Source organism: Myotis myotis, unplaced genomic scaffold, assembly GCF_014108235.1.
Source record: "Myotis myotis isolate mMyoMyo1 unplaced genomic scaffold, mMyoMyo1.p scaffold_m19_p_23, whole genome shotgun sequence".
Taxonomy (NCBI): Eukaryota; Metazoa; Chordata; class Mammalia; order Chiroptera; family Vespertilionidae; genus Myotis; species Myotis myotis.
In genome coordinates, this window is record NW_023416328.1 from 654,581 (window position 1) to 679,877 (window position 25,297).

The 25,297-nt window shown below is 52.4% G+C and overlaps 1 protein-coding gene across 11 annotated transcripts; it reads right to left on the reverse strand.

Moving 5' to 3' along the window:
* Nucleotides 1-24,235, reverse strand: VPS33B (VPS33B late endosome and lysosome associated). 11 transcript variants are annotated; one of them, XM_036355740.1, is made up of 24 exons: nucleotides 23,812-24,234; nucleotides 18,584-18,664; nucleotides 17,741-17,802; nucleotides 15,796-15,933; nucleotides 15,654-15,703; nucleotides 15,015-15,082; nucleotides 14,224-14,269; nucleotides 12,914-13,008; nucleotides 12,043-12,147; nucleotides 10,052-10,148; nucleotides 9,764-9,841; nucleotides 9,491-9,564; nucleotides 8,568-8,654; nucleotides 8,299-8,389; nucleotides 7,417-7,491; nucleotides 7,133-7,197; nucleotides 6,957-7,011; nucleotides 4,955-4,995; nucleotides 3,055-3,193; nucleotides 2,412-2,485; nucleotides 1,591-1,692; nucleotides 1,119-1,194; nucleotides 649-765; nucleotides 1-352 (listed from the first exon to the last, which is right to left on the reverse strand). In XM_036355740.1, exons 1-24 carry the CDS (start codon nucleotides 23,905-23,907, stop codon nucleotides 273-275), a joined length of 1,992 nt encoding a protein of 663 aa, XP_036211633.1. In that variant the 5' UTR covers nucleotides 23,908-24,234; the 3' UTR covers nucleotides 1-272. The 11 variants fall into 11 exon arrangements, 10 of the variants coding, with proteins under 10 accessions (XP_036211633.1, XP_036211632.1, XP_036211635.1 ...); XM_036355739.1 differs by having other exon boundaries at nucleotides 3,055-3,187; nucleotides 4,949-4,995; nucleotides 23,812-24,233; XM_036355742.1 differs by lacking the exon at nucleotides 15,796-15,933 and having other exon boundaries at nucleotides 3,055-3,187; nucleotides 4,949-4,995; nucleotides 23,812-24,231.
* Nucleotides 24,236-25,297: the final 1,062 nt, after the last annotated feature.

Below are 25,297 nucleotides of genomic sequence, written 5' to 3' on the forward strand. Positions count from 1 at the left end.
TGACATTGAACATAGAGGCTTTATTTACAATGAGACTCAAACAGGATGTAGCAAAAGATCCTCCTCCTCCATGTCTTCTCAGCATGGGCTGTACTTCATAACCAAAACAGGAAAACATCCTTGGGCAGGGGACTCCCTCCTCTGATGTGTCCCCTAAATCCCAAACAAGTCCGGTTCCCCAGCCTGGAGCAGGGTGGCTGGCGGGGGGGGGGCCTGGAGTCGGCAGCTGCACCCCCTCCTGCAGCCCCTGGGGAGCGCATCCAGGGGCAGCTTCAGGCTTTCACCTCGCTCATGGCCTCCATGAGGCGAGCGCTGTTGGTGACTGCTGTCGTCAGGAAAATGAACCTGAACCCTGAGGAGCCAAAAGCACCAGCCAGGTGAGTCCCAGCAGATCAGTGGCTCCCGTCACTGGCCCCGCTACCTAGAGCCCCTCCACAGCCCGGGCTGGGTCCAAGAACCAGTTCACGGGCGCAGAGGCATCGGTGCCACGCTCGGGGGCAGTGACTGGCCACGCCCTGGAGCTGGGCTCCTGCTCTCCAGCCCACAGCCAGTGGTACCCAGAGGGCAGCAGAGGACCTTCTCGAGTGCTGCCCTTTGCAGCCCAGAGCCCGCCCGCGGACCGGCTGTCACCCTTCCGCCCTCGCTCACCTTTCTCTCTGCCCAGGAACCGCAGGGCTGAGATCTCGGAGAAGGTGCAGCCCCCCAGGAACACCACCAGGATGAGGCGCAGGGACTCGCTGGGAGCCTTGTCATCCTTGGTCCCGCCTGTGGAGAGCAGACCAGACGCGGCTCTTTCTTTTTTGGTTTAATCCTCACGTGAGGATATTTTCCCATTGATTTTTAGGGAGATGGGAAGAGAGAGGGAAAGACCGAGAAAAACACACCGATTGGTTGCCTCCTGCATGAGCCCCGACCAGGGCCCGGGCCAGGGAGGAGCCTACAACTGAGGTACGTGCCCTTGACCGGAATCGAACCCAGGACCCTTGGGTCTGTAGGCCGACGCTCTAGCCACTGAGCCAAACCAGCCAGGGCCAGACTCAGCCCTTGCCTGGCACGCTGGCACCGGGGATGCGTCCAGCCGCCTCTGGCCCGCCGGCCCCGCTGCCAAGGCCACGCACCTGTGAAGGCCAGCTCGCTGCAGTTGAGCAGCCGCAGCACCTCGTCCAGGCCCTGCCAGCTCCGCCGCTCCAGCACCTGGGGGGGCACGAGAGTGAGTTTCATATCTAAGACAGGGTGGGGCTTATTATTTATTTTTTAAATATTTTTACTGATTTCAGAGAGGAAGGGAGAGGGAGAGAGAGAGAGAAACATCCGTGATGAGAGAGAATCATGGATCGGCTGCCTCCTGCACACCTGGGCATGTGCCCTTGACTGGAATTGAACCCAGAACCCTTCTGTCCGCAGGCCAACGCTCTATTCACTGAGCCAAACCAGGTGGGGCAACAGGATGGGGTTTAGAAAAGGAAGGTCGTGGCAGCCCAACCATCCCATTTCTTGCTAGTTAGCGGGGCAGTATAAACTTGGGTCAGACCAGGGCCCAGGAAAAAGCAGAGAGAGACACGCGTGGGAGCGAGGGTCACGTGTTCTCACCTGCTCAATGACGCGGCAGCTGAGGGGCACATAAGCGCCACTGAAGACATACGCCATGTCGCGTGGCACCTTCAGATCGTACTCGCCATCCACACGCGGGATCTAGAGGGCAAAGCAAGTGACAACTCAGCTCTCCGGTCGTTCACAGTGTCAGAGAGAAGTGGCGGGTCCCCAAGAACGGTTCTTCCTTCAACTAAAGGGAGAAGCAGCCACGGCCTGAAAAGAAGAGTCCAAACAAGATTCCGGCTGCTGTTCAGCACCCACCGATTTTCTTGACTGAGCTCCCACGCTCCCTGGGAAGTGCAGGAGGGAAGGGACCCCTCGCCGACGCCTCGGTGACATGGGACCTGTTTGTCACTGAAGCAGCACTTAGCCATCTCAGGTGCTTGCTACACGTTTCCTAACAGAATGAATCTGTGTGCCTTATCTCATCGGTACATGACGCCCATGCTATCACTCTATGAAAGATAGAATCTTGTTTTGTAATCCTCACCCGAGGATATTTTCCCATTGATTTTTAGAGAGAGTGGGAGGGGGAGAGAGAGAAACATCCATGTGAGAGACACATTGATTGGTTGCCTCTCACACAATCCCTGATGCGGGCCGGAGAGAAGCCTGCAACCAAGGTACGTGCCCTTAACCGGGAATAGAACCCATGGCCCTTCGGTCCGCATGCCCACACTCTAACCACTGAACCAAACCGGCCAGGGTGGTAGGATCTTGATAGAAACAAAAGATGCAAAGGTTTTTGCGGACTCAAAGTACTCCACCAAGGACCGAACCGGCACCCCCCCACCCCTATTCATCCCTGCTCCACATACCAAATTCAGCTTCTTGCTGATGGCACGAAAATTGCTCCTCTTGGCCAGAGAGCTGAAGGCATCAGTGATCTTTCCTGGGGAAGAAATCTGTGCTGGGTTTTATCTAAGGTCAACGGATTCATGAAACTGTCACATAGGATTCCATTCCGGAAACGACAGGCCCGCCTCTTGTCAAGTAGCCGGCCCCATCACATCTCTCAGCTGTTCACCCATAATTCCCTGGACCTGATGAGACGTTCACCACCCTCTCCCCACCCCTCTTCCTCCTCCTACAGGGTGCCAGCTCTGTACTAACTGCCACCTACAGGGCCAACATGTAAGTGTACAGGCTGTGGGGGCACAGTGACCTGGGGTCCAAGGTGACTTACTACCTGAGGGAACTTAGACAAGTCACTTATCCTCTCAGCCTCGGTTTCCTCATCTGTAAAATGGAGATAAAACTAACCTTCGTGAGGACTAAATGAGAAACCGTATCTAGAGGGCTTAGCACGCGGTGAGTGTCCAATAACCGGGAAGCGCTCCCCCTAGCGGAAGTGGCGGTAATGACAGTAACAGTAGGAATCGCGCTGTGCTTGCCGCTCGTCTCCCTCCCGGTGCTGCCTGTGCAGAGTGGAGGGTCGGGCTCCCTGTGCTCCGAGCTCACCTGCAGCCTTGTCTGTCACCAGCTTGCTCACTTTGCTCTCCACAGCGGTGAGGGTGTCCCCGGGGGCCTGCTCCGTCAGGAGCCCCGCGCGCCGCAGGTTGGAGAAGGTCAGCAGGTGCTCGGGGCCATAGCTCTGCAGGAAAGGCAGGCGAGTCTTTACTGAGCGCCCAGCAGGGGTCTAGCACAGTTTGGTGGCATGGAGGCGAGGCGAAGGAGGAAGGGAGGAGAGGGAGGAAGGGAGGAGGGGGAGGAGGGGGAGGCGGGGGAGGAGGGGGAGGCGGGGGAGGAGGGGGAGGCGGGGGAGGAGGGGGAGGAGGGGGAGGCGGGGGAGGAGGGGGAGGAGGGGGAGGAGAGGGAGGAGAGGGAGGAGGGGGAGGCGGGGGAGGAGGGGGAGGCGGGGGAGGAGAGGGATGGGAGGGTTGCGCAGTCTATGCCTTAAGGAGCTCATACTTGTTCGTGCGAAAGGTTTTCTTATCAGAAAGAACCAAACCCAGAAGAAAAGCAACATGAAACTCTTAAAGCCCAGAGAAAGCTACTGGTAGGGGATGGTGGGGGAGGCTTCACAGATGAGATACGACGTGACAGAAAGACCTGGAAGGAAGCTTGTCAATGCCTCACAAGGTGCTAAAGTGAGGGAGAGTGGGGGCGAGAACTCAGCCCCGGGCCCAATAGCTGAATTGTTCAGTGTTCCTGGCACCGGCCAGCACCGTGAGAAACGGGAGTGGGAAGGGTGTCTGCTGAAAGGTGACTGACTATCCGGAGAACCTCGGAGAGGGAGGCCAGATGGAGACAGATGGGGACAGGGACAGGAAAGGGGCCGTTTCTACTTTTGCCTCTTTCAAAAATGTCCAATGAGCCCTAGCCGGTTTGGCTCAGTGGACAGAGCGTCAGCCCGAGGACTGAAAGGTCCCAGGTTCGATTCCGGTCAAGGGTACATGCCTGGGTTGCGGGCTCAATTCCCAGTAGCAGGTGGCAACCGAACGATGATTCTCTCTCATCACTGATGTTTCTAACTCTCCCTCTCCCTCTCCCTTCCTCTCTGAAATCAATAAAAATATATTTTGCCCTGACTGGTTTGGCTCAGTGGATAGAGCGTTGGCCTGCGGACTGAAGGGTCCCAGGTTCGATTCCGGTCAAGGGCATGTACCTTGGTTGCGGGCACATCCCCAGTAGGGAGTGTGCAGGAGGCAGCTGATCGATGTTTCTCTCTCATTGTTGTTTCTAATTCTCTATCCCTCTCCCTTCCTCTCTGTAAAAAATCAATAAAATATATTTTTAAAATATCTTACCTAATAATAGACAAACATGTAAATTGACCTTCCCTCTGCTACACTCACCAGCCAATCAGGAGAGTAGGCAAATTAACCCAACTAAGATGGCAGTTAATTTGCATACATAGGTGCGAACCGGCGGAGCAAAGACTGAAGGCTCCAGCTGGAGCTGTGAAGATGGAAGGCTCTGGCTGGAGCGAAGGCCTGGGTCCCAGGTGCCAGAGGAAAACCGGTGCCGGCAGCCAGGGGAAGGGAAGGCCTATTGCACGAATCTCTTCGTGCAACGGGCCTCTAGTATGTGTGTGTGTGTGTGTATATATATATATATATATATTTTTTTTTTTTTTTTTTTTTTTTTAAATGTTCAATGAGCCCCCTCCATAAAGTTCCCTGACAAAGACATTCTTTTGAAGCCCTGGCTGGGTGGCTATTGGTTAGTGTCATCCAATACATCAAGGTTGTGGGTTCGATCCCGCTCAGGACACATACAAGAAGCAACCAGTGGATGCATAAATAAGCGAACCAACAAATCGATGTTTGTCTTTGTCTTTCTCTCCCACCCGCTCCCCCACTCCTCTCTTGCTAAAATCGACACATTTAAAAAGACATTCTTCTGGCCTTACCTGCAGATACTGTGTCTTCAGGGATCGGTAATCCTTGGGGATCAAACCTGAGGATAAGGGAAGACAAGAAAGGTTTGTGAGCCAGTTAAGGTGTCCTAAAACATACAGCCAAACCAACCAACCAACCAACCCTCTTCCCGCAAGAAAGCCTGAACCAGGAGGAATGATTCAGTAAACGATGATAACCTTGCCCCCTCCACAGATGATTCTAAACTGACTCTTCGATGTAAGCTTGCTCACTGGAAGACAAAGCCTGGATCGGAGAGGCAAGGAAGCGCCCCGAGTCACGGGGTCTGGGAAGGGTCACTGAAACGAATGCTAACTGTGGCGGGCATGAGGTGGGAGGCAGCAGGAGGAGGAGGCGGGACTTCCGGGCATCTCTCCCTGGCTATGGGCCAGTACTAGGGGCCCCTCCTACAGCTGTTGAGGAGCAGGAAGGGGTCACGTGGTTCCAAGGCCAGTCTTCGATGCGGTTCTCCACTGAGTTAAGGAGAAATGGGCTTCTGATCACCATAAAGGGGCCTCAGAATCAGCAAAGCCCTTCTCTGGGGAGAGAGCTCCCTTCAGGAATATTCACCAGTTGGAAGCCTTCAACAGGAAAAACAAGGTGCCATTAAAGGTTGCAGAGTTGGGCTTTGGGAAATGTTTATGAAATTGGTTGGCTGTCTCTTCTTCCTGGATTGCATCTTTTTTATTTTTTTCTCTTTTTTTAAAAATATATTTTATTGATTTTTTACAGAGAGGAAGAGAGAGGGATAGAGAGTTAGAAACATTGATGAAAGAGAAACATCAATCAGCTGCCTTTTGCACACCTCCCACTGGGGATGTGCCCGCAACCAAGGCACATGCCCTTGACCAGAATCGCACCTGGGACCTTTCAGTCCCCAGGCCGACACTCTATCCACTGAGCCAAACCGGTTAGGCTGGATTGCATCTTTTTTTAAAATTTAATACTAGAGGCCTGGTGCACGAAATTCATGCATGGGTAGGGTCCCTAGGCCTGGCCGGTGATCAGGGTCGATCAGGTTCACCGCCTCCCGGCCTCCCTGCCTCCTCCTCCCCTCACTCCCTCAGCACCCAGCTGATGCCGCTGGTCGCCCCCATGTTCTGCGCTGCTGCCTGGTGGTCAGCACACGTCATAGGGAGCGATCGAACTCCCAGTATCCTGCTCTGACTCCCGAGAGGACAATCTGCATATTAACCTTTTATTATATATAGGATATTTTTATTGATTTCAGAAAAGGGGGAGGGAGGGATAGAAACATCAATGATGACAGAGAATCATCGATCAGCTGCCTCCCGCACGCCCCACACTGGGGATCAAGCCCGCAACCAAGGTATGTGCCCTGACCGGGAATGGAACTGTGACTTCCCGGTTCATAGGTCGATGCTCAACCACTGAGCCACACTCACCAGCTGGACTGCATCTTTGTTATAAAACCTTGTTGAGGGTAGGAGGCCTGCTGCATCAAAGAGAAGTGTCACTCCGCTCTACACCTTTGTGATCCTAAGATGTGACAGCCCTTGTTTGGGGGGATGGGAGGGGGGGCTTGCATGTAGTCCTGCTTAGCGTGGGGACACTAATTTACCCTAAGACCTGGGGATGTTCACTCAAAAGGAAAACTGCTTTAATTCTACAGAGGAAAGAATCCACAAAATTACAGGGAACCCTAGCCGGTTTAGCTCAATGGCTAGAGTATCAGCCTGCAGACTGAAGGGTCTGGGTTCGATTCCAGCCAAGGGCACATTCCTGGGTTGCAGCTTGATCCCCAGTAGGGGGTGTCCAGGAGGCAGCTGATCAATGATTCTCTCTCATCATTGATGTTTCTCTCACTCTCTCCCTCTCCCTTTCCTCTCTGAAATCAATAAAAAAATATATTTAAAAAAAATTAATCCTTCAAAATTACAGGGAAGTGTCCTGTCCGCTAGGACATTTACTCCTGTCGCTCACGATGACTTCTATCCTCTGGTACAGTTCTGACCAGGCATCGCGGTGCTGGGGGCTCACCATTCTCGGTGATGGACAAGAGGCACATGAGGCGAAGGCTTTCTATGGGCGACACCTGCACAGGAAGGAACAGCCACGGAGGTTCAAGTTTCGTAACGCACGTTCTCCCCTCCCCTTCCTCCCGGAGGCCGGCCCCACGCAAGCACCGCCCTGCCCGCTGGCCGGCAGCTGCCCACCTGCCGGTCGATGTGCTCCTCGATGTAGCTGGTGCTGTCCCGGATGCTGAAGCCCTCCAGCAGCGCTGCGAGTAACCAGAGGACAGCCTGTTACCGGGAGCAGTGCGGCGGCTGCCGTCTAGGCTAACGGGCGTCTGTCTCCCCATCTCCTTCTCCATCCGGGATAAGGGGCCCCCAGGCGTCTAACAGGAACCCGCGTTCCACGCAGCCAGTGTGGGCTGGGCAGAGCCAGAGCACAGCTCCCCAGGGTGGACGGGGCTGGGAGCAGGCCGGCCGGTAGTCACCATGCTCGGTCTTGATGAGCTCCTGGAAGTCCTGCTTGGTCTTCTTCTTCATGATGGACTCACAGGCCCCGATGTCTGCAGAGAGGACAAAGCCAGCTGACACTCCTGGTTCCAGAAGGACATCCCTTTATTGTCCGGGAGAACAAAGACCTCAAGGCAGAAGCACTTCTCACTTTAGACCAGGGGTGGGGAACCGTTTTTCTGCCAAGGGCCATTTGGATATTTATTTTTATTTATTTATTTTAAAAGATATTTTTATTGATTTCAGAGAGGGAGAGAGACAGGGAGAGATAGAAATATCCTGCACGCCCCCTACTGGGGGATGAGCCCGCAACCTGGGCATGTGCCCTTGACCAGAATTGAATCCAGGACCCTTCAGTCCACAGGCCACGCTCTATACCACTGAGCCAAACCAGCCAGGGCCCAACTGGATATTTATAACATCATTTGCAGGCCAGACAAAATTATCAACTTAAATATTAGCCTGCTCTAGCCCTGGCTGGTCAAACAGTTAACTAACTCACCCCTAATGCCTGGGCAGGGCCAGACCAAATGATTTCACAGGCCTTAGAGGGCCCACGGGCCGGACGTCCCCCCCCCCCCCCAGCTTTAGACCAAACAAGAGCATCACCTGCCGGGTGAACAGGGATCTCCTCTCCGGAGGCAGATGTCCCGTCGCATCCCCCTCCCCAGCCCCAGCCCCCAGCCCCAACCCCCAGCCCCCAGCCCCCAGCCCCCAGCCCCCAGCCCCCAGCCCCCAGGCCCCAGCCCCCAGCCCCAGCCCCCAGCCCCCAGGCCCCAGCCCCCAGCCCCCAGGCCCCAGGCCCCAGCCCCCAGCCCCCAGCCCCCAGCCCCAGCCCCCAGGCCCCAGCCGAGACCTACGCAGACTCAGCAGGCGGTGCTCCTGCTTCAGGCCCTTCAGCTCCTGGGACACGAAGTTCTTCATCTGCTTGATGTCCATGCCTCGGCGGCGCTGCGGGCAGGTCCCAAGGTCACCACGGCCCTCCCAAGGTCACCACGGCCCTCCCAAGGTCACCACCGGCCTCCCTCGGCCCCCATCGGCCCGGGAAGAAAGCCTGGGACCCTGTCGTCGCATCAGAGCCTTGGGAAGCCCGGAGGAAACAGAACCACGGGCGGGCTCGGAGCCTCACGTCGTACTGGGCCTGCAGGTTCCGGGCCTTCTGGCTCAGGAAGCCGAAGACGTTGGAGAAGTGCTCGTTCCGAATCTCATGAAACACCTGGGAGGGGAACAGGACGGAAGGACTCTGTACAGGCCGGGCCTGGTCCTTCCTTCCCGTCAAGGTCGCGGCAGCACAGGAAGGGTGCTCAGCGGTTCCAGCAAGAGGGAGAGGAGAGCCAAGCCGGCAGCAGGCAGCGACGTCAATGCCTGCTACGTGCCCTGGGGCACACACTTTTTTTAAAGTTATCTTTTGAATGAATGAATGAATGAATTGAATTTTTTGTTAATCCTCTCTCGAGGGTATTTTTTCCATTGACTTTTAGGGAGAGTGAAAGGAAGGAGGAGAGACAGAAAGAGAAACATCGATGTGTGAGAGATGCCCTAACCCAGTGGTTGGCAGACTGCGGCTCTTTGGCCCCTTGAGTGTGGCCACGAAGTTTCAATCTCACTGTACGTGAGCGCCTGCACGTGGTACAGTGGGGCCTTGACTTAGGAGTTTAATTCGTTCCGAGACCGAGCTCATTAAGGAGCTCGTTAAATCGGCCAAGAGACAGCTGGTATCTCAAAAAACTCGTAAGTCAAGGCCCCACTATATTTTGTGGAAGAGCCACACTCAAGAGGCCGCAGTTTGCTGACCACTGCCCTAACCCTCCCTCGGGTGGGGGATCAAGCCTGCACCTGAGGCAAGTGCCCTTGACCGGAATCAAACCTGGAACCCTGCAGTCCGCAGGCCGACACTCTATCCACTGAGCAAAACCGGCCAGGGCCTGGGGTACGCTCTTAACTGGTGGAGGTCCCTCTGTCCTGTGGACTCAGCTTTCCCCCGCCAGGGCGGTGCCCCTGCCGTGTGGGAGCAGAGCCCGGGGAGACCCACTGCCGCACCCGCACCCGCACCTTGTCCTCGGCGTTGAGCAGCACCTTCAGGCTCTTGTCAGAGGATGTGACTTCTGGGCCAAAGTCGACGCTCCCTTTGAGAGCAAGGGGACAGCGATGAGGGTCTCCCCCGAGGCCTTCCCTCTCCTGCCCCTCCCAGCACTGCCATTAAAGGGCCTCCGCACGATTTGAAGCCGCAGTTCTCCCAGTGCCTGGGTGCCCCCCCGCCAGCCCCGTGCCACGCAGGAGCCCCAGGAGCCGAGGGCCCCTCCATCTCGCCAGGATGCCACTCACCACACTTGATGCGGAACGTGTCGTCCACCAGGCCCTCGTAAACCACCTGGGAGCACAGTGCCGTCACAAAGTCCACGTCTGAAACCCAGAGCCCTGACCGTGAGGCCCCCTGCCACAGCCTGCTGCCCAGGTCGCTCAGTATGAGGGCCAGTGCCTTCCCCAGGCCCGGGTGCCAGGCCCCCAACCAATGCTGCACGCACCGCCCAGCCTGAGGGTCCCGTCTGTGCCACCACATCACACTCCCGTTGCTTCTGGGCCCAGAGAGAGAGGAGTGCCAGCATGAGTTACCTCTGTCCAGGAGGAAGATGTGGCCAATTTCTGGCTTCCGGCCTTTGGTTTCACTGTCCTCCTCCTCCTCCAGGTTCCTCCACAATTCATGTGACATCTGCCAGGGACCAAGACATTCTTTTTTTCCCCCCCAAAAAATTCTTAATTTTGTTTTGTTTTCATTATACTTTTAAAAACTATATATATTTTTTATTGATTTCAGGCAGAGGAAGGGTGATGGAAAGAAAGAGAGAAACATCAATGATGAGAGAGAATCATGGATGGGCTGCCTCCTGAACGCTCCCTACTGGGGACCGAGCCTGCAACCAGGACCTGTGCCCTGACTGGGAATCGAACTGTAACTTCCTGGTTCATAGGTCGATGCTCAACCACTGATCCAAAATTATACTTTCTTATTTTGAGATATGTATAGACTCACATGCAGTTGTAAGAAATACAAGACATTCTTGCCCTGACCAGGTAGCTCAGCTGGCTAGAGCATCGTCCCAATATGCCAAGGTTGTGGGTTCGACCAATGAAGACATAAATAAGCGAAGTACCAAAAAGATGTTTCTCTCTCTCTCAAATCAACAAACTAAAAAAAAGAGAGACATTCTTTTTTTGTTTTTGTTTTGTGTTTTTTTTAATTATTTATTTATTTATTTATTTATTTATTTATTTATTTATTTATTTAATTTTATTGCTTAAAGTATTACAAAGGGTATTACCTATGTGTCCATTTTTTCCCCCCGCCCTAGACAGTCCCCTAGCCTCCCCTATCCCCCAGTGTCTTATGTCCATTGGTTATGCTTATATGCATGCATACAAGTCCTTTGGTTGATCTCTTACCCCCCTACCTCCTGCCCCCCAACCCTCCCCGGCCTTCCCGCTGCAGTTTGACAATCTGTTTGAGGCAGCTCTGCCTCTGTATCTATTATTGTTCAAAAGATTATAATGGAGAGAGACATTCTTAATCTTGTGTTCAAGTCCCTCCCGTAGCCCCACACCTACAGAAGCCAACCCCTTTCCCGGGGACTTACTGATCCCAGGAGGGGAGCTAATAATTAACAACATTACCTACTCTGGCCCCATCTGTCCCTATCTCTCCCCGTCCATCCCCATTCCAAAGATAAAGAGATTCAGGAATGCTGCCCGGCTGGTGTGGCTCAGTGGTTGAGCGTCGACCTATGAACCAGGAGATCACGGTTCAATCCCATTCAGGGCACATGCCTGGGTTTTGGACTCGATCCCCAGTGTGGGGCGTGCAGAAGGCAGCCGATCAATGATTCTCTCTCATCATCGATGTTTCTCTCTCTTTCTATCCCTTCCTCTCTGAAATCAATAAAAATATACTTTAAACAAAAAGAGATTCAGCAAAAACAGATCCAGAGACAGAGAAGCATCGATCAGACCGTCAAACCTCAGAGGGAAGGTAGCGGGTGGTGGTAAGGGAGAGAGATCAACCAAAGGACTTGTATGCAAGCACATAGGCCCAACCAATGGACACAGACAACAGGGGTTGAGGGCATGAGTGGGGGGGATAGGGGGTAATGGGGGGATAAGGATACATATGTAATAACTTAAAAAAATAAAAAAAAAAGAGAGATTCAGGAATGCTGCCCAAGAGGCCCTAGCTCAGGGGTGGGCAAACTTTTTGACTCGAGGGCCACAATGGGTTCTTAAACTGGACCTGAGGGCCGGAACAAAAGCATGGATGGAGTGTTTGTGTGAACTAATATAAATTCAAAGTAAACATCATGACATAAAAGGGTACGGTCTTTTTTTTTTTTAGTTTTATTCATTTCAAACGGGCCGGATCCGGCCCGCGGGCCGTAGTTTGCCCACGGCTGCCTAGCTCTTGCGTCTCTGTTAGCCACACCAGCTCCCATCTCTGAGAACTATGTTGCCACAAGGAAAGCAAGGAAGAGACTATACCTCCTGTCACCGACGCCCCGGGCAGTGGACAGTCCATGTGGGGGAGAGCAGGTGCAACAGGCCCTGCCAGCGCTCACCTTGGCGCACCTGCCGATCCCGTAGCAGTTCGGAAAGGGGCCGTAGAGAGTGCTGAGGAGGTGCAGGGCCTGGGCCACAGTGTTGATCCAGCGCTGGTCTCCCTCCTGCAGGGACCACGGGGGCCACAAAGACGGGGGTCAGCCGGACAGAGCCATCAGGACGGCGCTAGCCCTGGAGCCCGGGGACAGAGGCAGGGCGCGGGGAATGCTTGAAGGAGTTCCTGTGACTGGCCCCAAAGGACACAATCAGTGGCGTTCAATCTCCCAATCACTCTCATGCATAATAAATGACGGGACTGCCCTAGCCAGTTCGGCTCAGTGGCTAGAGCATCGGCCTGCAGACGGAAGGGTCCCGGGTTCAACTCTGGTCAAGGGCACATGCTTGTGTTTTGGGCTCGACCCCCAGTTGGGGCGAAGGAGGCAGCCGATCAATGATCTTTCTCATCATTGATGTTTCTGTCTCTCTCTCTCCCTCTCCCTTCCTCTGAAATCAATAAAAATATATTTAATAAATAAATAAAATATTTTTTTTAATGTATTTTATTGATTTTTCACAGAGAGGAAGGGAGAGAGAGAGTCAGAAACATCGATGAGAGAGAAACATCGATCAGCTGCCTCCTGCACATCCCCCACTGGAGATGTGCCCGCAACCCAGGTACATGCCCTTGACCGGAATCGAACCTGGGACCCTTCAGTCCACAGGCCGACGCTCTATCCACTGAGCCAAACCGGTTTTGGCATAAATAAAATATTTTTAAAAAAATTACGGGACTTGGATGAAGGTGCGTCAATATTGCTAGCCCACTGGACCCCTGTTTGTCCCCTGTTTGTCCCCAGCCGTCGAGGCCGCGCCCAAGGGCCCCGCCTTTACCAGGAAGTAGTCCCTGAAAAATTCAGGGAGCTCCATGCTCAGCAGATCCACATCGAGAGGCAGCAAAGAGAAGGCCCATTCGTCGCAGCTCACATCTGTGGGGACAGAGACATCAGCCTCCCCGCAGAAGGCCCGGGGCTCCCCCTTCAGGGGAAGGCCCACCGGTTGCCTAGAGACGTCTGGGCGCCTCCCCAGGCCTGCACTGCGCTGAGCGCGGAGCTCAAAACGCAAGCAAGACACAGCCTGACCCCCGAGGAGCTCAGAGCTGGTGACAAAAGGAGGCGTGTACACGACGGCCTGTCATACGATGTGACAAGGGCTGTGTTTTCATTATAAGGAAACATTCATTCCTGACTCGGCAAATACCAATGGAATGGCAGGCGTGCAGGCACTGGGGTACACAGTGGGGAAGAGAATGAATGTGCCCAGTGTCCTGGGGAGACCCTTACAGTCTAGTGCAGTGGTTCTCAACCTTCTGGCCCTTTAAATACAGTTCCTCATGTTGTGACCCAACCATAAAATTATTTTCGTGGCTACTTCAGAGCCGTAATGTTACTACTGTTATGAATCGTCACGTAAATATCTGATATGCAGGATGGTCTTAGGCGACCCCCGTGAAAGGGTCGTTTGACCGCCAAAGGAGTCGCGACCCACAGGTTGAGAACCGCTGGCCTAGTGGGCGAGACACGCACCAGGCAGATCTAATTACAGTTGTGCCCCAACCCATCCATGAGCACAAACACCTCAGGGTCTAACCTCACACCGGGGTGCAGGACAGACTTCCCTAAAGCAGTGACTTTTAGGCTGCGACTGTAAATAAGATGTGGGCGGTGCAGAGTGTAGGGTGGGGAATATTCTGGGCAACAGGAGAAGTGTGACGTCCCCATGGCAGGAGGGCAGTGAGTCAGGAGAAAGGAAGCGCATGTGACAGGCAAGGGGCCGGGAAGGGACCAGGTGGCAGAGGCGGGAGGCCGCGGGAGGACCCGGGCTTTCTCCTGGCCACTGGAGGCGCCTGAGGGGGTGCTGCCCGCAGGTGGGTGTTGCGTGGAGAACGCAGTGAGCGATACACAGGGAGGGAAGGCACAGTATTTCCCTGTGGGAGTCTTGGGAGGTAAGGACAGAGCAGTTGGCGGTTAGCAGCGATAAGCCCTTGCATCCTCTCCCACCGTCCCCCTGCTTCCATGCTCAGGCACCTCTCCTCCCGCTGGGCCAGCAGGAATGAGACAGGAGGGGAGGGGAGGGGTCGGGGCGGGGGAGGACACTGTTCCTTCTGCATATGCAGCCCTTTCCACTCTCTCATCTCCTCTCACCTCCATAGATCCCCTCTTCCTCAAGCACCATCTCACAGGCATAAAACTGAAAGAGAAAAGGAAGCCGGTTAGCAAACACCCCTGCTCTCTTCTTTCCATCCTTGGAGTTCCTCCAGGATCACTGACAGGACAACACTGACTGACCCAGTAAAGAGAACCCAGACGCTTGGATCTAGAAAGGGCACCGGGCCCAGCCGACATGGCTCAGTGGTTGAGCGTCGACCTATGAACCAGGAGGTCACGGTTCGATTCCCGGTCAAGGGCACATGCCGGGGTTGCGGGCTCATCCCCAGTGTGGGGTGTGCAGGAGGCAGCCGATCCATGATTCTCTCTCATCGTTGATGTTTCTCTCTTTCTCTCCCTCCCCCTTCCTCTCTGAAATCAATAGTAATATATTAAAAGAAAGAAAGAAAGAAAGAAAGAAAGGAAGGAAGGAAGGAAGGAAGGAAGGAAGGAAGGAAGGAAGGAAGGAAGGAAGGAAGGAAGAAAGGAAGGGCACTGGAATCACGGAGCCCAACTCTTTGTTCCCTGGAAGAGCTCTGCAAAGGAGAAGGGGCCGCAGCTGTCACGGAAGGGCCATGCAGAGGCCGGCTCTCACATCCCACCATCTGTACTCGGGGCGGCTTGCCCACAGACCCCCTGCTACACAATCAGGCCTACACTAACGAGGCAGCAGCAGGTGGTCGTCATCACACATCTGCTTTCAGGGAGCTGGAGCTGTGGGCCCCTGGCCCCTTCCCCGCCCGAACCCTGTCCTGCCTGACGCCACTGCCATCGGGACCCAAACTCACCTTCTGAGGGCTGAAGATCACTTTGTATTTTCGCGTTCGGCCGGCCAACTTGTCAGCATTGACGAGATCTGCAGGCAGAGGGAATGCAACCCAGAAAGCCGTGGGCCACGTGTCAGGTGAGAAGCAAGGTAGCAGTTACCCTTTTATTTATTTATTTATATATATATATTTTTAAAATATATTTTTATTGATTTGAGAGAGGAAGGGAAAGAGAGGGAAACAAACATCAATGATGAGAGAGAGTCATTGACCGGCTGCCTCCTGCACGCCCCCTACTGGGGATGGACCCCGTAACTCAGACATGTCCCTTGACCGGATTCGAACCTGGGACCCTTCAGTCGGCGGGCCGGGGCTCTATCCACTGAGCCACACCCACTAGGGCTCCTTTTTTTAAAATTCTTTATTGTTAGAAGTATTACATGTTTCCTTTCCCCCCATTGACCTCTCCCCACCTGCTCCTGCCCCCCAGCACAGGCTCTCACCTCCCCACTGTCTGTGTCCACAGGAGCAGTTGTCCTCAACGTGGCATGGCCAACCCCAGTGCCTCTTCGCTTATGAAAGCGTCCCTGTGGCCGAGGCCCTTAGATCTCACCCCCCGCCCCCAGGTCTTAGTGACACGGCGCACCACGCCATACTCACTGGCTATGTATCGCATGTTCTTGATGCGGGGTCTGACCAAGAAACACAATCTATGGGAGAAAAAGGGGAGAAACTCAGCGAAGGGAAGTCATGAGGTTGGCGACAGACAGCACCACCCGAAGAAACTGAAACAGCACCCCACTCTTTCACCATCTGCTCCTCTCGCCCGGCCGACCGTTCCCAGCCTCGCCACAGCCGGGCCTGCTCTGACCACGGACTCCCCTCCCGACAGCAGGGACACTGTGCCCAGCATGTGGCCCCTCTGGGGTACCCGGAGCTCCTGTTCTCAAATAATTTACAATCTGTCAGGCGAAATAATATGCACACATGTATAAAGTACCAGACACGTGTTTAAAAACAATACAGAAACTTGTCTGGACAGCATGGCTCAGTGGTTGAGCATCGACCTAGGAACCTGGAGGTCACAGTTCGATTGCTGGTCAGGGCACCTGCCTGGGGTGCAGGCTCGATCCTCAGTGTGGGGCGGGCAGGAGGCAGCCCGTCAATGATTCTCTCTCATCATTGATGTTTCTCTCTCTCTCTCTCCCTTCCTCTCTGAAATCAATAAAAACATATTTTTTAAAAATACAAGAAGGTATATAAAATGTTTTGCTAGCCCTAGCTGGTTTGGCTCAGGGGATAGAGCGTTGGCCTATGGACTGAAAAGTCCTGGGTTTGATTCTGGTCAAGGGCACATGCCCGGGTGGCAAGCTTGATCTCCAGTGGGGGGCATGCAGGAGGCGCTGGATCAGTGATTCCCTCTCATCATTGTTGTTTCTGTCTCTCCCTCTTCCTTCTTCTCTGAAATTAATAAAAATATATATTAAAAATAAATAAATAAATAAATAAATAAAATGTTTTTCTAACTTGGATGTATTCTCCATGTACCCAGAATTTTTCCTCTAAGGGAGGGTGTATATTACTTAAGATTGAAAAGTATTAAAAAGAAAAACAGTCCTGGCTGGTGTTGCTCGGTGGTTAGAGTGTCGGCCCAGGCACCGAAGCGTCTCGGGTTCGATTCCCGGTCAAGGGCATGTACCCAGGTTGCCGGTTCGATCCTAGGCCCCGGTCAGGGCTCATGCAAGGAGGCAACCAATCGATGTGTCTCTCTCACATGGATGTTTTACTCTCTCTCTCCTCTGTCTCTCTGTCCTTCCCTCCCTCCTTTCCACTCTCTCTGAAAAAGCAATGGAAAAAATATGTTCTGATGAGGATTTAACTAAAAGAGAAAAGAAAAGAAAAACAAAAAGCAGACAACAGGCAGTGTGTGACAGATACTAAAAACACCCTGGAGATCCAGAGGGGGAAGGCTTCATGGAGGAGGTGGCACTGGGGTCTGAGGGTATGTCTTACAGGAGCAGTGAGGACAGGAGGGAATTTCAAGGCAGAGTGAATGGAGTGGCCAGAAGGGGAATGCCACACGCATGTAGCTGGGAAGCATGTGAAAGCATGTGTCCAGCGGAGGCTTGAGGGCCCCGTGAGAGACCAGGCTGCCAAGGCAGTGCGAGGCCCAACTGAGGATTCCCTCGGCTTCCACCATGAGCAATCTGCACTTGACTCGGTAAGAGAAGACTTGGTGGTTCTTGAGAAGAGCACGGTGAAAAATATTTATTTTTTTAAAATGTATTTTTATTGATTTCAGAGAGGAAGAGAGTGGGAGAGAGAGAGAGAGAAACATCAATGATGCGAGAGAATCACTGATCAGCTGCCTCCTGCCTCCTGCACGCCCCCTACTGGAGATCGAGCCCAAAACCCAGGCATGTGCCCTGACTGGGAATCGAACCGTGACCTCCTGGTTCATAGGTCGACGCTCAACCACTGAGCCACACCAGCTGGGCAAAGAAAATAGTTTTGAAAGCTTCATCAATCAGACTGGATGAGAGAGAAGAGGACAAGGGAGGAAGAAACCGCAGAAAGGAAGACGGGACAAGGGGCTAAAGCATAACCTCTCATGCAACTGTCCAAGGGCAGGGAGGGGAACCGTATCACAAGCATCATGCTGCCAGATCCCAGCCACGGACGCATCAGGGGCAAAGTGCAGGGACATCCCCCGGCTTGGAGGCGAGCCGGACGCCCCAGACACTCACTGTTCACTGGAGCTCAGGACTGGCTTGTTCTCCACCTTGTACAGCTTGTCTACTTCGTGTTGCTGCCGAGAGAAGCCAACAAGACAAGGGACACAGAGTGCTTGGAAACCCACAGCATGACCCAAAAGCAGGGACGTGGGCACCTAGTCAAGCTAATTCTGGGGATCAAACTGCCTCCCTGACAACCATTCACCGAACCTTCCCCAAACTGTCAACAGAAAAACCAAAAATAAGACAATTCAAAAACAACAGACAATAGCATCCATTCCAGCTACCCTCTATTTACCCTACAACGGTAGTCGCTCTTTAATAATGTGTACTGTTCATCAAAAGATGCTGAAACCGGTTTGGCTCAGTGGATAGAGCATCGGCCTGCGGACTGAAAGGTCCCAGGTTCGATTCCGGTCAAGGGCATGTACCTGGGTTGCAGGCACATCCCCAGTGGGAGATGTGCAGGAGGCAGCTGATCAATGTTTCTCTCTCATCGATGTTTCTAACTTTCTATCTCTCTCTCTTCCTCTCTGTGAAAAATCAATAAAATATATTTTAAAAAAAAGAAAAAAGAAAAACTGGCCAGACAGGCGTGGCTCAGTGGTTGAACATCGACCTAGGAACCAGGAGGTCAGGGTTCGATTTCTGGTCCGGACACATGCCCGGGTTGTGGGCTCGATCCTCAGAGGGGGACTTACGGGAGGCAGCCGATTGATGATTCTCTCTCATCATTGATGTTTCTATCTCTCCCTCCCTCTCCTTCCTCTCTGAGATCAATAAAAAATATATTTAAAAAAAGAAAGAAAAACTGCTTAATGAGGAAAGAATCTGCCTGGAGGAAAGGGCAGGTACCTTTAGGATGGAGACGCTGGCGATTCGATCCAAAGGGCTCATGAGATCGGCCTCAATGAACAAGTCCTTTTTTCCTGGAAGCTGAAGACACACAGTAAGTAGCATCCTGGGTCAGTCCGAGGTCACACACACTCCCGCGCTGACAGCTCACGCGGCCACACGTCTACCAGAACCCCAGTCTCGGAGCTGGAAGGGCGCCAGACATCATCTACCCCGGCGCCTGGCTTACTGTTGACATCATATCAATAGCTGACATTTCTCTATATACGCACCTATTTCGTCTTCTCATTTTCTGCACCAGCAGAAAAATATTTCACCTTCTTTCTAAGGTTAATTCCTTGTCACGCAGCCCTCCTGCTGGCCTGTGACCTTGTCCTGGGTCACTGCCCGCTTCTCCACCGCCTCCTCCACTCAGCCTCCCCATGACCCCCGTCTCCTGCTGGACGAAGCCAAGCAAAACCAAACCCCACCCACACCCCACAACCCCTTGAACTGCCAGATCTGGATCTTTTTTTTAATCCTCACCCGAGGATATTTTTCCATTGATTTTAGAGAGAGTGGAAGAGAGAGGGAGAGACAGAGAGAAATACTGATGTGAGAGAAACACATCGATTGGTTGCCTCCTGCACTCGCCCCGACCAGGGCCTGGGCCGAGGAGGAGCCTGCAACCGAAGTACGTGCCCTCGATGGGAACTGAACTTGGGACCCTTCGGTCTGCAGGCCGACGCTCTATCCACTGAGCCACACCGACCAGGGCCCAAATCTCTTTTTAAGTAGCATTTTCCTTCTAATTACAGAAACTGCCTGTGTTCAACACGGAAGAGTTAGCCCAGGGCAGTCCTCTCCCTAGTATCCCCCACTCACCCACCCCAGACCCCTGTATCTGATTCCGGCATCACCACTCCTAACACTCCCTCACCTGGCCAGGGAAGGCGAGGTCACACTGAGTGGCAGGGGCGAGGGAAGCCATTTCAAGCTTCCTCTCAACGAGGCCTGGACAAGTGTGTGTGGGAGGTGGGGTGGGGTGGGGAGGGTGGGTGGTGGTGGCAGTGACTCAGTTAGAGGGTAATCCAGCAAAGGATGGGGAAAGAGAACAGGCTGAACCGCAAGATCAAAGCCAGCAATTCAGGTGGGCTGATGCATAAGGTACATAGGGGGCAGTGGTTTTCAGTCCGGATGTAGGGGAAGGGTGGAAAGCAAGACTGAAACAGTTGTTAGAGAATCTGGAATTGATTCTCTATGGAATGGGGCAGGGGACGGGTGTGTGTGTGTGTGTCTGTGTGACTTTTGTGCACTGATGCATCCTATCAGCTGGGAATGTCAGGTAGGTGAACTTGGGACTTGTGGGTAAAAGGGATTGGAGCCAAAACCGGTTTGGCTCAGTGGATAGAGCGTCGGCCTGCGGACTGAGAGGTCCCAGGTTCGATTCCGGTCAAGGGCATGTACCTGCGTTGCGGGCACATCGCCAGTAGGGGGTGTGCAGGAGGCAGCTGATCGATGTTTCTCTCCTATCGATGTTTCTAACTCTCTATCTCTCTCCCTTCCTCTCTGTAAAAAATCAATAAAATATATTAAAAAAAATAAAAAATAAATAAAAGGGATTGGAGACAGGAGAAAACTGGAGGCAAGGGGTCCACTTATGGGGTTGCTGCCACAGTCCTCGCAGCCCAAGCGTGTGGCAGTGAATGAGGACCTGCTTTCGGCTGGCTGGTGGTGTGAACAAAAGACGTTATTCAAGAGACACATGGAGTCCGGCCAGTGTGGCTCAGCGGTTGAGCATCGACCTATGAACCAAGAGGTCGAAGTTCGGTTCCTGGTCAGGACACATGCCCAGATTCTGGGTTGCCCAGGAGGCAGCTGATCAATGATTCTCTCTCATCATTGATGTTTCTGTCTCCCTCTCCCTTCCTCTCTGAAATCAATAAAAAAATATATATTTTTAAAAAGACACATGGAATGTGTAATAGGGTTTTTTTAATACTTGAAAGAAATGAACAGTGTTAACAGTGCTTGTATCTGATGGCAAGATTATAGTGATTTTTTTCCTTTATCCTTTCCTTTATCTTGTACATTTCCTATAACGTGCAGTATTTTTATAATCACTATTATTAAAAAGTCAGGTGGCAGGAAATATCCATAGGGCTCAGGAACTTATTCAGTTAAGTGTGAGAGGGGAAGGAGGTTCACCTGAATAGCAACGCCCATTAAGAAGCATTAAGACCCAAGAAGCACCCTACCGGTTTGGCTCAACGGATAGAGCGTCACCCTGCGGACTAAAAGGTCCCAGGTTCGATTCCGGTCAAGGGCACATGCCCGGGTTCTGGGCTTGATCCCCAGGAGAGGGTGTGCAGGAGGCAGCCGATCCATGATTCTCTCTCATCATTGATGTTTCTATGTCTCTATTCCCTCTCCCTTCATCTATGAAAGCAATAAAAATATATTAAAAAAGACACTAGAAGCTAGTTAGAGGAGGATACTGGAGCACTGAAACCCACGGGGGCCGTGTTGAGTTGTCTTGTGGCCACTCGTCCCCACCGACACTGCGTTTACAAGTTTCTCTCCTTGGTCTCATTTGCTCTTTGATGTGGCTCTCACCTGAGCTAGTGGCTTTAACAATAGCATCTCTTCAATTCCTGACATTTGTTGAGAGTAACTTTCATGTGCAAGTCAGGGCACGTAAAAAAGAAGTAAAATATGGCCCCAAATCCCCTGAGTTTCTCTCAAGTCCCCATCTGCCTCCCGGCTGCAGCTCTACATTTCCATCTGCTGGACGTTACCAGCAGTATTTCCCACCAGCGTCTTACCTTCACCCTATCCAAACCCAAACTAACGAGCTTTCCCCCCACCAAACCTGTTCCTCTTTCTAATTCCTTTGTTTAAAAAATATTTTTTAAATTTTATTTCAGAGAAGAAGGGAAAGGGATAGAGAGAGAGGGACATCAATGATGAGAGAGAATCATGGATCGGCTGCCTCCTGCACGCCCCCCACTGGGGATCGAGCTGGCAACCCAGTCATGTGCCCGGATTGGGAATCGACCTGTGACCTCCTGGTTCATAGGTCGACACTCAACCACTGAGCCACGCTGGCCAGGCTCTAATTCTTTTTTTTTCTCATTTCCATTCAGTGTTCATACAGCAAGTATTTATTAAGCCCATGCCACGTGCCTGACTCCAAGCAAGGCACTCACGGGGTAGATAGTGTTAAAACAGACACGTTCCCTGTCCTCAAGGCCCTTCCAGCCTAGTGGGGAATATGGACATTAAACAAGTAACTATGTATGTCACAGTGATATTTACAATGATGGCAGCATTATTTTCCTGTTACCCCAAGTTTACCATCTCACACTCAGCTTTGCTTCTCCCTCAGCCTTTACCACCATCAATAAGCCTTTGAATCTTCTCTCACCATGACTTAAAATTCCATCATTCCCCTCCAGTCCCCAGGTCACTAATTCTGTTTTTTTGTGTTTTTAAAAATATTTTTTTTATTGATTTCAGCGAGGAAGGGAGAGGGGGAGAGAATGGAAACATCAATGATGAGAGAGAATCATGGATCGGCTGCCTCCTGCACGCCCCCTACTGGGGATGGAGTCCGCAACCCAGGCATGTGCCCTTGACTGGAATCGAACCTGGGACCCTTTAGTCCACAGGCCGATGCTCTATCCACTGAGCAAACCAGCTAGGGCCCCATGTCGCTAATTTTGTACGGGCCTTTATTACCTCAGTATGATCTATGGTCTCCAAATGGGCCTTCTAGTTGGCCATTTACTCGCCTCCACACATGGCTATTAGAATCATCTTCAAGAATTGCTTCATGCATGGCTACCATCAACAAATCAACAAACGACAAGTGCTGGGAGGATGTGGAGAAAAGGGAACCCTCATGCACTGCTGGTGGGAATGCAGGCTGGTGCAGCCACTATGGAAGACAGTATGGAGTTTCCTCAAAACATTAAGTATGGAACTGCCATTTGACCCAGTGATCCCACTTCTAGGAATATATCCTAAGAAACCCGAAACACCAATCAGAAAAAAATGGATGCACCCCTATGTTCATAGCAGCTCAATTGACAATAGCTAAGATCTGGAAACAGCCCAAGCGCCATCAGTAGACGAGTGGACAGAAAAGCCGTGGTACATTTACACCATGGGATACTACGCAGCAGTGAAAAAGAAGGATCTCTTGCCCTTTGAGACAGCATGGAGGGACCTGGAGAGTATCACGCTAAGTGAAATAAGTCAGTCAGAGAAAGACAAATATCCCATGATCTCACTCATGTGTGGAATCTAATGAACAAAATAAACTGATGGATGGAGTGGATCTAGAGACATGGAGTGGGGTGGTGAGTGCCTGGGGCAGTGGGCAGGGGTGGGCTGGAGGTCTATGGGGGAGCAAAGGGGGCATATGTAATACTTTCAACAATAAAGATTTTTTTAAAAAGAACTGCTTCATGCCACAGATGGGGAAAAATTCTTGCCTATTGTGTAACTTGTGATCACTCTCTTCCCTGAACATGCCTCCTCCTTCCCTGGTTCCTCCATCTTGCTCCTACCCATCACCTGCGGGGAACATGGTCTCCCATCTCCAAGAAAAAATAGGCTTATTTTTCACATTCCAGCTCCTTGAAACGCCTAGATCACTCCAGCTGGAACCGATGGCTTATTCTGATCGCTTCAGGCACCCTAGCTGTCACTCATTCACCGCGATACCCCGTGTGGGGTGGTTTGTGTTTCCTAGGGCTCCTCCTGGAGTGTGAGCGCCCTAATAACAAAGATGTCCTGCCCTAACCGGTTTGGCTCAGTGGACAGAGCGGCGGCCTGCAGACTGAAGGGTCCCAGGTTCGATTCAGGTCAAGGGCATGTATGTACCTTGGTTTCGGACACATCCCCAGTGGGGGGTATGCAGGAGGCAGCTGATCGATGTTTCTAACTCTTTATCCCTCTCCCTTTCTCTCTGTAAAAAATCAATAAAATTTTTAAAAAGGAAAAAAAATACATAAAAAAAAGTGTCTTAACCACCTTTCACCCCAGTGATGCCTGGCACTAGGGTGTCTCCCATGCCAGCATGGGAAAAAGTGATTTCCATGGGCTCTCTGGTTTTCCGCCCCGAGCACTTCCTTTTGGGCCTCCAAGGACAACACCCAAGACCAAGAACACGCTCAAGGGATTCACAGAAGAACTACGCGTCCGGCGAGCGCAGTAGAGGGCCCGGCGCGGCGGGCACTGACCTGCTCCAGCAGATAGATGAGCTGGTCCCGGGCCAGCCTCTTGAGCATGGAGAAGTCAGGCAGCTCTGGGGCGTCCGGCCGGTGGGGGAAAGCCATGGCCGCGGTCACCTGAGCCGCGGGGTGTCCGAAGAGGGTCGCCCTCCGCTCTCGGAAGGCCGGCACAGCCCCGGGTAAGCGCAGGGTGGCTCCTTCAAGGCCGGGCACGGAAGGGGCCCTCACGCTTCAGCTGCGCTCCAGGAATGAATGGCCACCTCCGGGCCAGACAGCGGCAGCCTCGGGACACCCTCGCCCCAGGCCGGCCGCCCGCCCCCCAGTCCCGACTCGGCCCTCCCTGCTCCACTCCGCCGGCGAGCGGGATTCCGGGCTTCCCTGCTGCAGAGAGAACACCGCCTTCTGACAGGCAGGAGCGACTTCCGGGACTTTCCGGAAGTCCCATTCGCTCGACCGGCGCTTTGTGTGCTGGGAAGTTGGACGGTGTCCGGGAAGGAACATTTAAAGCGGAAGTCAACGCGCTCACGTTCCAGTGTCCTTTCTGGCCTGAGCGGAGTGTTCCTGTGATAAAACCAGTGTTGAAGGGCACACTCAATTCTCCCAGCGCACCCACGCGAGGGTTGGGCACTTGCTCGAGTTTCTTATCTTCGTACAATGGGTGAAACCAATTAAAGCTGTAGGGCGCTGATCATTGGGGATCTTTACTTCAATCAAACCTACTCCTCCAGCCTTCAGAGCTGCAGGAGAGATGCGGGCAGATGGAGGTGGAATTAGGTGGAGGGAAGAGAAGAATGCTAAGTCCCGCTGGCTGTGACCTTTGGGTACTGGAATTTTGACTTATTAATGCCATTCGTGGGAAAATGGGTAAACAAACTGGCATGTTCATAAAAATAAATGAAAGAAGCCAGAACAAGAGTGGCATCAGTATGTCATTTATGTAAGGTTATAGAGCAGGCCAAACTAAGCTAGGTTGAAAATTTTTCAGAAAAGTGATTGACTTTGGGATAATTGACTAGAAAGAGAATTTAGGGAATTATATCTGTTTAGGAAAAAAAAAAAGCTTATGAGAGACCTAAGGGATAGAGCCGCTGAACTCACTGATCAATCATCACATCACATCCTCATCTGGTGAGATGCACAGAGCGTCACCCATTGCCAAAAACTGAGACCTGATCAAGCCTCAAGACCAAGCTATCAGTTCATAGGAAATAGAGGGTAATGACATGTTAGAAGACATCATGAAGATGAAATATAATGCAGAATGTTAATGTTAAATGGTGAGGGGAATGAAGTGGAAGGGGAAACCACTTTAGAATATGAGACTTCTGGAACATATCAACACAATGCAATGTTAGTGTGGACCTTGTTTGGATCCTAATGGCAAGAAATAAACCATAAAAACTATTTAAAAAACAATCAGAAAATGCTATCGGGATATTAGCTACAATTAAGGAATTACTAAAACTTAACACATTGCAGACAGATCATGAGAATT

What these genes read in the sequence shown, in the direction of transcription:
- VPS33B (XM_036355740.1), bottom strand. Translation starts at nt 23,907, where the DNA reads ATGGCTTTCCCCCACCGGCCGGACGCCCCAGAGCTGCCTGACTTCTCC. An exon ending in TCATCTATCTGCTGGAGCAG is followed by an intron (nt 18,665 to 23,811) that starts GTCAGTGCCCGC and finishes GTGTGTCTTCAG; the next exon opens with CTTCCAGGAAAAAAGGACTT. An exon ending in TTTTCAGGGACTACTTCCTG is followed by an intron (nt 12,148 to 12,913) that starts GTAAAGGCGGGG and finishes TGGTCCCTGCAG; the next exon opens with GAGGGAGACCAGCGCTGGAT.